The sequence below is a fragment of the Falco punctatus genome (genome assembly GCF_963210335.1).
Source record: "Falco punctatus genome assembly, chromosome: 9".
NCBI classification, from domain to species: domain Eukaryota; kingdom Metazoa; phylum Chordata; class Aves; order Falconiformes; family Falconidae; genus Falco; species Falco punctatus.
This window is the reverse complement of record NC_137589.1, coordinates 40,039,388-40,052,187: the sequence shown is the minus strand read 5'-3', so window position 1 is coordinate 40,052,187 and position 12,800 is coordinate 40,039,388. Positions and strand designations below refer to the sequence as shown.

The following is a 12,800-nucleotide window of genomic DNA, read 5'->3' as shown; positions in this document are numbered from 1 at the left end:
TGTTCCTTAACAGCTTATATATAGAATTTACAAGTTAAACACAATTTCTCATGCTCACTTATTTGATTAGAAGTTCCTGAAAAATATTTTCATAAAACTTCCATAGCTTATTGCACGTTCTTATAAATAACCATAAACCTGTATGTTGACCTCTGCATGAAATGCACCGATAACAAGTTTAACATTTTGTGAACCCGACTGAAATGTACAAACGTACACATAAAATAAGGCCAAAATTGGTAATTAAGTAGTGAGAAAGAAAACAAAAGTAAAAGGGATGACAACTGTAGGACAAGGCCTCAAGGACAAGAGTCCAAGTACTGATAGCCTGATGAATAGAGACTTGTTAGAACTTGTAGGGCACAAGCCCTGGGAACAAAGGAACAAGGTAACTGTGGACCCCTGAGCCGTTACAGTTGAGGAGGCAACCAGACCGACAGAGAAACAAGTAGCCAGATAAGGGAACGGATAGCGCCGATATGTAACGTTGTTAATCAAGAAAGCTGCGTAGAAAGAAACTCCCTAACTTTGGAATAGAAACTGTTGCTATGGCAAGGTAAACTAATAAGTTCCTATTGTTCTAACGGTGTGCCTTAAATACCAACCAATCAGTGTTTTTTACGCTTAAGATTTAACCAATCAGTGTGTAATATGTAGAAGGTAGAAACGTCTATAATTGTAAGAAAATCACTAATAAATGGACAACTTGCTTGCATCAAGCTGCGTCCCGTCTCTTCATTCGCCGCAGACAACTCCATAACATGGTAAAGCAACCTTTTACAAAATAAAAACCAACAAAGAAACAAAACCAAAAACCACAAACAGGGGTGAATTGTAGAGAACAGAGACAGTGGGTTGTTTTGACATTGGTAATGTGCAGCTGAGAACCTGCAGCAAAGAGTCAAATAACTTTGAGGGAGCACGAGAAGAAACCAGCATGAGACACAAAGAAAGGAGGGATGTGATCTCACCTGTGGAAGGCAAGTGACCAGCAGAGAGTAGCCTGTCGCAGCACTCTCCAAAGGAGCCAGCTGCAACCAGGTCTTTTACCATCACACTCTCCAGGGCAGTCCCTCTGCTGCCTTCTAGTCTCGCCTCATCCAGGGCACGCTCACCCTCTCTGCTTCTTCCTCGGCTGCCCAACTGCTTCACAGAACCAGCCACAGCTGCACCTTGTCTACACCAGCCAACCCACCGCCCCTGAAGCCAGCCCACAGCTGTCTGTTATCAATGCTCATTAACCCAGCTTCGTTCCTCTGCAGTAGCCTATAGTGCACAGCGCTAAGGAATGTGTTGTATGAACCTTCCGGGCCGTTCCGCGTCGATTCACAGTCAGTTACAAAAATTGAAGGACATGTCACAGGGCTTACGGCATGAACTTTTGGGAGATGGGTTGCGGAATCTTTTCAAGTCTCGGGGAACCACCAGACGGTTGCAGGAGTTTACAACACGCGGAGGAATATTGTTATTGCTAATTGTAGTTATACTGACCATTATTCCCTGTATGCTGAACTGTACAAGACCCATGATTCAAAAGTAGTTTAACCTCTAATGTTGTTTCTGCTCAAAATAAAGACGGGGGAAGTGTAGAGAGCTTTATGGCCAGTGCTGGAGGCCACGATGCCTGTGAAGGGCCTTGAAGGCTAAAGAAGAGAGAAAGTACGATAAGGTTGGCTGAACGCCCGGAAGGAAGACGGGATATGAAGCAAGGCCAGGGCGGATGCGCGATGCCACATCTCGGCGGCTGGCTGAGAACATGAAACCCACAGAGATAAGAAAGAAGAGAGAAAAAAAGGCAAGAAGTTCAGTGCATTTGCAGCTTAGTAATTAACCAATTATATGTAGCCAAGACGTGTGTGAACAGTATTGATTAACCAATGATAATTTAGTATGGGGCGTGTGAACAGCAAACGAGGATATTATAAGCGTGGGTTCTGGACTAATAAAAGGTCTTCTGGTTGAACTCGGGAGTCCACGTCATCGTCTCCTCAGGCAATGTGCTCCTCCTCCTCGTCTGCCATTGCATGGACCTGCAAGGCCACACCATAAAAGTTAAAACAACGTTCATGGTGCATTCACTCCTGCCTGTGTTTGTCTAGAGCAGCTGTGACGCTGCCCCTGGTGTTACCTGCTCAGAGAACTGCTGCACCTACTGCTGCCACATTCTCCGCACCTCCTTCCGTTTCTCTGCATACTGATGTCTTTCTGCCTGGAGCCGGGGAACTGACCCTGAGAGCTGTTCAAAACAAAACAAAACACAAAGAAAATCATATTGGCTAAATACATTTGGCAGTGACTGCTTCAGGGATAAAGCCTGAAGAAACCAGTGTTAACGCAAAGCTCAGGCTGCATTCTTCTGCCACACAAGTTTCTTTACAGACATGAAGATCTGGATGTCATTTCGTACAAGTCCTGAGCAACCCGGGTTTCCAGGCCTGCCCTTCTCCTCCAGTGCCACCTGCAACTGCTGCTTTGCATCCAGACTCCCTGCCTGATTTGACAACTGCCAAGAAAAATCAAAAAGTCATGGCAAAACGTTAACACGCCACTTCTGCATAGCCTTTCCCCTGATAGCAACCTGCCACATGATCCATGTTGCAACCTTAAAGTGCTCCAACTCACGGTGATGTTCAATTAAAAAAAAAAAAAAAAAAAAAAAAAAAAAAGAGGAGGGGGGAAGGAGATTAAAATCAAAAAGCTTAGATTTTAGCCCTGTAAAACAGGCTGAGCTAGACAGCTCCTCCCTACCAATTTTGTATTTACTATCTGTTAGATTAAAACCTATTTTCTTAATCTAAAAATCTGGCTCAGAAACTTTGTGCATTTCCAGAGTCTGTATTACACAGCCAGATCAGATGGTATAAAAGCTTGTGATTTTAAAAGTTGTCAAACACGTCAGGAATTTAAAGCCAATGTCTGGAGCATGTCAGTTGGCACACAGTACTTTTCCCAGAAGAGGAGCAGCTGCCTTTATTTCAAGGGTAACTTAAGCCACTGACTGGGGAGGAAAAAAAAAACAAACCCAAAAATAAACAAAAGAGCAGTTTCTTCCCTCACAGGCTCAGGTTCACACCGGCTTGCTCTCTGAACTGCTAACAGCTGGCTTCCTGAATTCCCTTCCTAACTGGCTGCTTCTCTTAACTTTCCCCAGCTGACCTTCAAGTTACCATTGTCCAATTCACCTTCTGCAAGGGTGGGTACAAACACCACCCCTATTCAACTGGCTTCTCAGTGAGACCACGAGACAGCTGCGTAACCAAAATGCCAAACAGATACAAAGCAGGAAAAGTCTTCGTATTGTCACGCGCTGTATGTTCAGTCACCCTCTCATATTGCAGAACATTCTTTTCGCAGACCAGCGTCACAACAGCTTTCAGCCTCCTGCTCCAGCTCCTTCAAACAGACCTTCTGTTCCTCAGAGGCCTCGCTGAAGGCCTTTGACCAAGAGGATGCCTTGATGGGGTTTTGTGCCTTCCTTTCAGAACAAGAGTTAAGCCTTGCCCCCACTCTCAGAAGCACAGTCTTACAACGGTCAGTGTGATCTACCCTCACAGCCTGGAAGCAGTATGGGCACCTGTTGGATCCTCCGTTCAGCCATTTCCAGTTTCTTACGCAAATCCTTTATATATAACTGCAAGGCTGAGTCCTCGGAAACCAGGCAGTGAATCTTCTGTGACAGCTGTGAATTCTGCAGCTTCATTTCCTCACTGCTTTTCCTGAAACAAACCAAAATTAAAGCAGCATCACTGTATGTACTACGGGTCTGGGCAAGTACATGTCATAAATTTACAATCCAGCTAGTCATGACACTTAGAATCACAGAAACATCACATCCAGTCACTTTTTTTAAGCTGAATATCCAACCTCCCAAGTCACCACCTGTGGTGCATGCCCCTTGTGATGTGTTGTGGCTCTACCGGGAAGAGCAGTTTTACTATGAAGTAACAAGCAGCAGATGGACTTACCTTTGTTTGCACAGCTCCTCTTTCAGGTGTTTTTGCTGCTTCATTAACTCTTCATTACGCTGCAGAATAAAAGAAATAACTGATTCAGCTGCAGACTTCAGCAAAATACTTCACCTTTAGCACATCAGCTGAACTGGAAAGCATCAGAACTTTGGCAAAATCCTTCACGACAGGTTGCTTAGAACCTCCTGAATTTGCCAGGAATAAATCTGCTCAGCCTTTTCAAACGCGATGCTACTAACTGAACGTGAGGTCCTTTCTGCAGACTTCTGGATGAATATCAATACTGAAGTGTCTGCCTGATGGAGACCCTCCTGAGACAAGGTCTCGGTGGCGCTTCTGTTGCGTGGAGCTGGCAAGACTAATGAAGTAAGGTGCCGGATCTGAAGACAGCAACTGGACCACATGATTAGTGGTCACAGAAACCTGAATGAAGTTTGCCTTGACCATGGAGAACACAGGGCTTTACAAGGTTAATTAACAATTCAGAATGTTCATTTCTGCCTCTTCTCCGAGCAGGGACTACAGACTTTGCATTAGCGTACTGACAAGCAAATAGCCAAAGGCAGAGCTGCTGGTGAAGCATAAGCAGAGGTGACTCTTACCTTCTCTGCCTGTTTTTCCTGCAGAGAGACGTAGGCCAAAGTGCGTTCCAGCTCCAATTCCCTCTCGCGCGATGAACATAAACGATCAGCAAGGCTCTCGGCTTCTCCTGAACAAGTCAGAACAGAGTGAGTTGAGGCTGGACCACAAAGGGCTTTTTGGAACTGCTAAACAGCACTTTCTACTTTGTCAACAAGCTCTTAAGGCAGCACAGAGCTTTGCAAGTCAGCAGACCTGGTTCCGCCCCTGGCTCTACAGGTGGCTCACTAGCAGCTCTGGGCAGTAAAGCTCTCGGTAACTACCATCCTCACTTTGAGGGAGATGATGAAACTTCCCCTGCAGAATAGGCAATATGTTGGTTGGGATCTTTCTTTCTAATAGAAGTTGTTGCTCAAACTTGGTTCAGAATGAAGGGCTCGGGTAAAACCCACCTTTACGCGATAGCTGTGTGGGAGTGAGGGTGGCAAAAAGGGAACTAAGTTTTAAAAGGATCAGAAGAAAGTCAGAAAGGAGCAGCCTGGGGTAGTCACCGGGGCTGAACAGGGCTGACAAGGCTCTAGCGATGCACAAAAGAACCTCAACTGCCATGGGATCAACATGCTCCCACTTGGGGGCAGCTCGGGGGACAGAGGCAGCGATGGTGCCCACTATTGCCCACCGAGGAGTCGGCCACTGCTGTGACCTGGCTGCCAGCAACTGTCATGCCTCTGGCTTGAAATTCACACTTTGACCAACAGCTTGAGCTGGAGTGCCCACAGTCAATTACCTGATTTCTTCCCTGCAGCTTGCTGAGTACGTGCAAGTGCCGCCTGCAACTCAGACTTCTCAGAAGCTACAATTCCAGTAGTCTGGATACGAACCTTTGGGAAAGGAAAATCGGCTCAGCACAAAACTTCTTTGCTTGTAATTGCAACATCACTGTTGCCACAAAAGGCTAACTCAGTAAAGGTAAAGAGCTCGTGCAGTTAAGCACAGTCGGGCTGACTGCCAGTTTTCCTGAAGGAACGCGCTCGTGGCTTCCCGAGTAAAGACTACGAATGGTCAGTAATCCAGAGAACAGCAGAAGGCAGGTAGTGTTACTGTAATGGAGGCTCTGCCTTACCCGTAGCTGTCTCCTCAGCGCGGCTTGCTCTTCAGAAAATTTCTTTTCCAACTCCTTCTTTTCCTGTATAAAGAAATGATGCCTATTTAGCACAAAAACATAGATGGGTAACCCTTGTTTTGTGTCAAACTAAAAAAGCAGTGATACATTGGTAGTACTTGCAGCATCGAAACGACAGCAGTCTTTTTAAAGACATACTTCAGCCTTGCGTTATTTGAACGCCTTCACTATTTATCCATCCTAGATTGGCAGTAACAGCACAGCACCATCGCTGCTAGCATAAAAACAGTAGTGCTTGGAAGCAAGCTACTGGCAAGGACTTGTATTCCCCTGCCTCCACCACACTCCTCTAATACCTGAGTATTTAAACGTTCGCTTGTGTCAAAATAAGAACGCTACCTGCCAGGCAGGCCGAACTCATCAAGTCAAGTTATTCAACCCTACGCTACAAATGAAACTGAATCTAACATAAGACAAGACCACACGTGCCTGGGCCACAGCCCACTATACTCTCTACGCCGCCAAGAAAGAGATACTATTTTTCTGCCTATCCAAACCCAGGACACACTTTACCTTCTCCAGCTGATCCACTGCCTCCTGGCTCTGCTCTTTCTGTGGAAGAAAAGTGATGCACCAGTGTCAAGAGAAAATACTCTCACACATCTGAAACACATTTTCACTTCAACAAAGTAGGATACATGCCCAATTCACGCAAACAGAATTTCCACTGTCCTTTCTGTAGAGGACTAGGAAGTTCATCTTAGCTATTAAAAATACGAGATCTGGAGCTGCCTTCACTAATGTACTTCATATGCCAGGCATCTTTTTCATCGCTCAGTAGATTGCCACAGTTGCTCTCCAACACCGCTGCTGAAACCCCTCCATGTCTACATCTGAGCATCTACCAACCTCAGTTAAACTCGCATCCCCACATCTGTGCAACTGATGGCAGTAATCCTGGTGTATTGGGGTGATCGCCAGAAATGCTGGGGTTTTTTTAAGAACACCACCAATAAATAAATAAATAAAAAACCCAACCAACCAATAACCCCAAACAAAAACGTAGTCTTTTCCTTTAACTGAGACCTCAGACCTTTATTCCACTGAAGAGCTGGCCTTAAGTCACGCAGAGCCGCACTGGTGTTGGCAGACTTCTGCAGGAGGTGGTATGGGAGGGCTGAAGCCAGATACAAAGAGAAGGGGTAATTCTGTCCTAGCCCATTTCCATCTTAGCGGTGAAGTATTTGGAGATTTGTTGTCCGTAGGTAATGCACCTTTAGATATGAGGTGAAGGAGACAAAGGTGGCAGCTGCCTACCCAGGCCGCCACACAACTGTGCTGCTGCGTTTGCTATTTGCTTGTTGTCTCCCTGACAGCTTCTTCACAGATGCCTCGCAACTAACTACATACGCAGGACTTTTTTGCCTTCCCAAAGAATGAGCATTGTCCAAGCTCTTTCTTTACTACTACTGCTACTACTTCAATGCATTTTGAAAGATGACTACAGACGGAAGAGCGATGAGTGACAGGTTTTGATTCTAGCAATGCCCATGCACAACATAACCAGCAAAAGCAAAGGCAAGACCACAAATGCAGCAAAGGCCCTACACAGCTGCAGGCCGGCGTAAAAGCAGGCAAACAAGGAGAGTCTTGGGTGGGCAATGCACTATGCCAAGTTCCTCTGCAGCCCAGCTAAAACACAAAAAGAAACAGAATGGAACAAAAATAACCCAAAGCCCAAAGGAAAACAACAAGGGGGGGGTCACGGCGTACACCGGGAAATGCTGAACTTTGCTGCAAAAAGTGCACTTTTACAGAGGAACAAAATGGGGAAAAGCATTTCACACAAGAAAGGCTCTTTTCAGACTGAAACAAGTCCACTTGGCTGCATTTCTTGCAGTGTTAAAGCTGAAGGCTGAAAAGCTGCAGCGGGAATCCATGCAGGCCACAGGACAAAGCAGTTCACTCAGCGTGCCAAGAGAAGCTGAGGATATGATCAGAAACCAGCCCCAGACCCTCTCAGGCCTACTGCTCCCACTCTGCCGATATCGTTAGACCAGCAGCACCACCTGCAGAAACAGCTTTTCACACTGCTGCCAGCACCAGAATTGTGTGTTTCAAGGATTCGGACCAGGCGCAGAAATAGCTGTTTTATCAGGATGCTTATCATCCAGGGAAAGCCTGATGAGATCAGCAGAGCACACTTAAATGGAACCAACAAAACTCCGTTTCTTGTTCCTCAGTTGAGCCAATACATTCACAAGGGGCTCAACGTCTAAGGCCGCTGAACAGGTTTCCCGTGCAGCTCATTTTGTTCCCTACAGAGTGCTGTGTAAGCAGCCTTCCTTGTGGCACTAGGAGAGAACCCATAACTCTGCAGACACCCAAAGAGCTTGGAGGAGCAGCGAGGACCATGTCAGACTGGTTGGTTGGATTGTTTCTTACCAACTCCTCTATCTGTGTAACGAACTGCTTGTTCGTTAAGATTGCTGGAATCCAGGGCTACTGCCAGCTCCCGGTAACGTGTCTGATGGGCACATGCAGACAGGAGAAAAAGGAAGGAGCAGAAGAGGAGGAGGGGAGGAAAAAAGCAGTAATCAAAAAGGACAGCAAAATAAATCCTATCAAACTGTGATAACCAGATTCTCCAAACAAAACAAAAATCTGCCGTTTCCACAAAAGCAGCTGAGACATCAACACATTTTATCCATTCTGCCAAGGCTTCATTTTGACCTAACAGTGACTCAGAAATAAGAACGGCAGCTGCACGGAAGCCAGCTTATCCCCAGTCCCCAAACTGGAAACACCTCCGATACCTGCCTCCCAGTGTTGATCACAACTACCCGATGATAGCACAAGACAACACTAGACAGCAGTGAACGAGAACTGTGCATTCAATTAGGTCTCGCTAACACTGCCGAAAGCAGAGTCCCAGTAAGTTATCAACAGTAGCAAATAAGAAAGGGGGCGGGGGGGTGGGGGACGGGGACACTGAGAACAACCTCCTTCCGTTTCCTTAATATTTGCGGAAGAAACAGCACTTTCTCCATTCACATATGATGTAGACTACAAGCAAAGCAGTCAAGTCAGCCAGTTTTATTCCCCACGGCAACAAGTCACTACTAAGTAAGAACTGACTATCACAATAATACTCCTTATAGCACCTTTCACTCCAAAGTACCACACAGAGAAAACATCCTTTTCTGGGTAAGGATAGATGCAGACTCCCTCTGCGACAAGCTAATGTCAATGATGCAGGTTGATTTCCCATTCTTTTCCACTAAATCAAGAATACATCTTTCCACGAATACATGCTGTCCGTTCATCCCACTCAGCTTTTCTTCCCACTGCTGAAAGTTTACGTTCTAAACCAGGATTTTTTGCTTCTCAGTGCTTAAATATCATATTGTTCAGTAGGATGACTGCAGACACCGCTGGGATCCAAGAGTGTTTTCTTGAGCTGACTGCTTAAAGCTCCACATCAAATATCAAGAGAATTAATAGGACAAAAGGATCAAAACGAGGCTGTACCCGAGAACACGGGGCAGTAACGTCACCCAACTCTTCAAGCTCACACACTAGATTAATGGCAAAGGACGCACCAAGAAGCGAGCGAGGGCAAAAGCCAGATGGTGGCCACTCTGCTCTGAAAAGCGCTACCTTCAGGATGTATCTGGGGAAAACAGAGATCGCTGGATGCAGATTAAGATAGAAAAGAACAGGTCAGCAACTACCTGAAAACTTTTTGGTTTTAGTTTTTGAGTCAAACTCAAACGCTCCCTCTAAAACTTGGTGAGATGTGCGGCACGCTATGAACCACAAGTTTAGAAGGAGGACATTTACGAACAGGCCAAACTCAGCGTGGCTGGGAGCAGGTGCCAGTGGCCCTCATGGAGCGATGAATCCCATGACTAGAAGAAACTAAACGGAAAAGGGCCAAAAACCTGTTCCTGGACAGCAATGCAAGTTCTCATCCAGCCTTCGTGGGAGGATGAACAGCCTCTGACCACTCCTCTACCCACCGTGAACCAGACAACTTCATTTATCTTGTACAGCATCAGAGCGCCATGAAGACCCAGAGCAGTGCTCTAGCGTTTCATGGCAAATTATTTCATCATCCAGCTCTGCTAAGCCATAATTTAAAAACACTACAAAACAAACGAGATAATCGTTTTCAACATTCAACCCCACCAATGTATCACAGCTCTTTGCAATGCCACCTGCAAGGGTTCCCTCTTACTTCAGTCGCTTCCTTCTTGGCACTTCACAGGAAACAAGAAATCTCTCTCTTGGCATTCCCCGTCTACCTGCTCAGCACTTTTCTCGTGAATCGAGCAGCAAGAATACGGTGATGGTGAAGACATTTAAGGAAAGCAATAAAGTGGAAGACTGCAGAGGGAAACAAACAGAATTTTCTCCGTTTCTTTTTAGCAGGACAGATACTTGTGCTCTCAAGGGAAAACGTATGTTAGGTGCTTCTAGGAAGGTCAGGAATTCCCTTACTTCTTCCAGCTACAGGTCACCTCACCCTTATTGGTTCAAACACTCCTCAACATGAAACATCAGATGGACAAGAGGAATACCTTCACCAGTACATGTCAAAAATGTTTCCTTCATTTCTTCCGGTCCAGACATTCTGTTTGCTTAACGCTTCAAGATGCAAAGAACAGTCATGTGCCTTAACCACAAGAACTTCCTCCTTCCTCCACCATCAGTTGTGAAATAAATCAAAAAAAAAACAACCAACAACTCAATAAACTACTTGAACAGCTGGATTTGTTGGAAACAGAGAGAATTAGGAACAAGACACTTCTCGGGAAATTATGCATTGTGAGGTTCTAATAACACAACAAAAAAAAGTTAGTAATTCTGCTCAGCTTGGAACGCCATGCTTGATCCATTTGCTTTCACACACAGAGTCCTATTTTGCTGGGCTTTCTGCGTTTCACAGCCAAGAAAGCTGAAGTGGCTGAGATGGGAAGGGTCTGCCTCGCATGAAGACACCAATGGCAGCAGAAGCTCATGCCAACAATCAGCATTCCTGCCCTAGTAGCGTCAAGTGTGCTTCTGAACAGCATTTTCCTGACGCAGGATTTTTACAAGACGGCAACTGGAAAAAGAAATCTGTCATGACATATTGCAATTAAAGATCAGTTTACAAATTATTTCTGAAACCCCAGACACAACGGTCCACATAACAGCCAATCAGATCAAAATGCATCTCTCCGTGCTAAGAAAACGACAGCGGAGAAAAAACTGGGCTCAGAAACTTTGTGCATTTCCAGAGTCTGTATTACACAGCCAGATCAGATGGTATAAAAGCTTGTGATTTTAAAAGTTGTCAAACACGTCAGGAATTTAAAGCCAATGTCTGGAGCATGTCAGTTGGCACACAGTACTTTTCCCAGAAGAGGAGCAGCTGCCTTTATTTCAAGGGTAACTTAAGCCACTGACTGGGGAGGAAAAAAAAAACAAACCCAAAAATAAACAAAAGAGCAGTTTCTTCCCTCACAGGCTCAGGTTCACACCGGCTTGCTCTCTGAACTGCTAACAGCTGGCTTCCTGAATTCCCTTCCTAACTGGCTGCTTCTCTTAACTTTCCCCAGCTGACCTTCAAGTTACCATTGTCCAATTCACCTTCTGCAAGGGTGGGTACAAACACCACCCCTATTCAACTGGCTTCTCAGTGAGACCACGAGACAGCTGCGTAACCAAAATGCCAAACAGATACAAAGCAGGAAAAGTCTTCGTATTGTCACGCGCTGTATGTTCAGTCACCCTCTCATATTGCAGAACATTCTTTTCGCAGACCAGCGTCACAACAGCTTTCAGCCTCCTGCTCCAGCTCCTTCAAACAGACCTTCTGTTCCTCAGAGGCCTCGCTGAAGGCCTTTGACCAAGAGGATGCCTTGATGGGGTTTTGTGCCTTCCTTTCAGAACAAGAGTTAAGCCTTGCCCCCACTCTCAGAAGCACAGTCTTACAACGGTCAGTGTGATCTACCCTCACAGCCTGGAAGCAGTATGGGCACCTGTTGGATCCTCCGTTCAGCCATTTCCAGTTTCTTACGCAAATCCTTTATATATATCTGCAAGGCTGAGTCCTGGGAAACCAGGCAGCGAAACTTCCGTGACAGCTTCGAATTCTGCAGCTTCATTTCCTCACTGCTTTTCCTGAAACAAACCAAAATTAAAGCAGCATCACTGTATGTACTACGGGTCTGGGCAAGTACATGTCATAAATTTACAATCCAGCTAGTCGTAACACTTAGAATCACAGAAACATCACATCCAGTCACTTTTTTTAAGCTGAATATCCAACCTCCCAAGTCACCACCTGTGGTGCATGCCCCTTGTGAAGTTTTGTGGCTCTACCGGGAAGAGCAGTGTTACTCTGCAGTAACAAGCAGCAGATGGACTTACCTTTGTTTGTACAGCTCCTCTTTCAGGTCTTCTGCCTCCTTCATTAACTCTTCCTTACGCTGCAGAAAAAAAGAAATGACTGATTCAGCTGCAGACTTCAGCAAAATACTTCACCTTTAGCACATCAGCTGAACTGGAAAGCATCAGAACTTTGGCAAAATCCTTCACGACAGGTTGCTTAGAACCTCCTGAATTTGCCAGGAATAAATCTGCTCAGCCTTTTCAAACGCGATGCTACTAACTGAACGTGAGGTCCTTTCTGCAGACTTCTGGATGAATATCAATGCTGAAGTGTCTGCCTGATGGAGACCCTCCTGAGACAAGGTCTCGGTGGCGCTTCTGTTGCGTGGAGCTGGCAAGACTAATGAAGTAAGGTGCCGGATCTGAAGACAGCAACTGGACCATATGATTAGTGGTCACAGAAACCTGAATGAAGTTTGCCTTGACCATGGAGAACACAGGGCTTTACAAGGTTAATTAACAATTCAGAATGTTCATTTCTGCCTCTTCTCCGAGCAGGGACTACAGACTTTGCATTAGTGTACTGACAAGCAAATAGCCAAAGGCAGAGCTGCTGGTGAAGCATAAGCAGAGGTGACTCTTACCTCCTCTGCCTGTTTCTGCTGCAGAGAGACGTAGGCCAAAGTGCGTTCCAGCTCCAATTCCCTCTCGCGCGATGAACATAAACGATCAGCAAGGCTCTCAGCTTC

At 45.7% G+C, this 12,800-nt stretch overlaps 2 protein-coding genes and 1 long non-coding RNA gene across 3 annotated transcripts in view; all 3 read right to left on the bottom strand.

Moving 5' to 3' along the window:
* Positions 1 to 10,920, bottom strand: part of LOC308069090 — a 30,600-nt gene extending 19,680 nt beyond the window's left edge. The window contains exon 1 of the long non-coding RNA XR_013930286.1: positions 9,331 to 10,920. This is a non-coding gene — a long non-coding RNA (uncharacterized lncRNA). The remainder of the gene's footprint in view (positions 1 to 9,330) is intronic.
* LOC308069078 (golgin subfamily A member 2-like) overlaps positions 1 to 12,258 on the bottom strand; it is a 41,717-nt gene extending 29,459 nt beyond the window's left edge. Inside the window, exon 1 of the mRNA XM_080400824.1 lies at positions 12,091 to 12,258. Coding sequence (XP_080256950.1) covers positions 12,091 to 12,134 — 44 coding nt within the window. The 5' untranslated portion in view covers positions 12,135 to 12,258. The remainder of the gene's footprint in view (positions 1 to 12,090) is intronic.
* On the bottom strand, positions 758 to 12,800 carry LOC308069077 (golgin subfamily A member 2-like). The gene is made up of 4 exons (XM_080400823.1): positions 12,696 to 12,800; positions 3,966 to 4,024; positions 3,575 to 3,716; positions 758 to 2,503 (listed from the first exon to the last, which is right to left on the bottom strand). Exons 2-4 carry the CDS (start codon positions 4,007 to 4,009, stop codon positions 2,342 to 2,344), a joined length of 348 nt encoding a protein of 115 aa, XP_080256949.1. The 5' UTR covers positions 4,010 to 4,024; positions 12,696 to 12,800; the 3' UTR covers positions 758 to 2,341.

Excerpts from the sequence above, each read along its gene's own strand:
- LOC308069077 (XM_080400823.1), bottom strand. The coding sequence starts at position 4,009 with ATGAAGCAGCAAAAACACCTGAAAGAGGAGCTGTGCAAACAAAG. Across the intron at positions 3,717-3,965 it reads GAGGAGCTGTGCAAACAAAG|GAAAAGCAGTGAGGAAATGA; the intron begins GTAAGTCCATCT and ends GGTTTGTTTCAG. Across the intron at positions 2,504-3,574 it reads CTGAACGGAGGATCCAACAG|TTGTCAAATCAGGCAGGGAG; the intron begins GTGCCCATACTG and ends TTTTCTTGGCAG.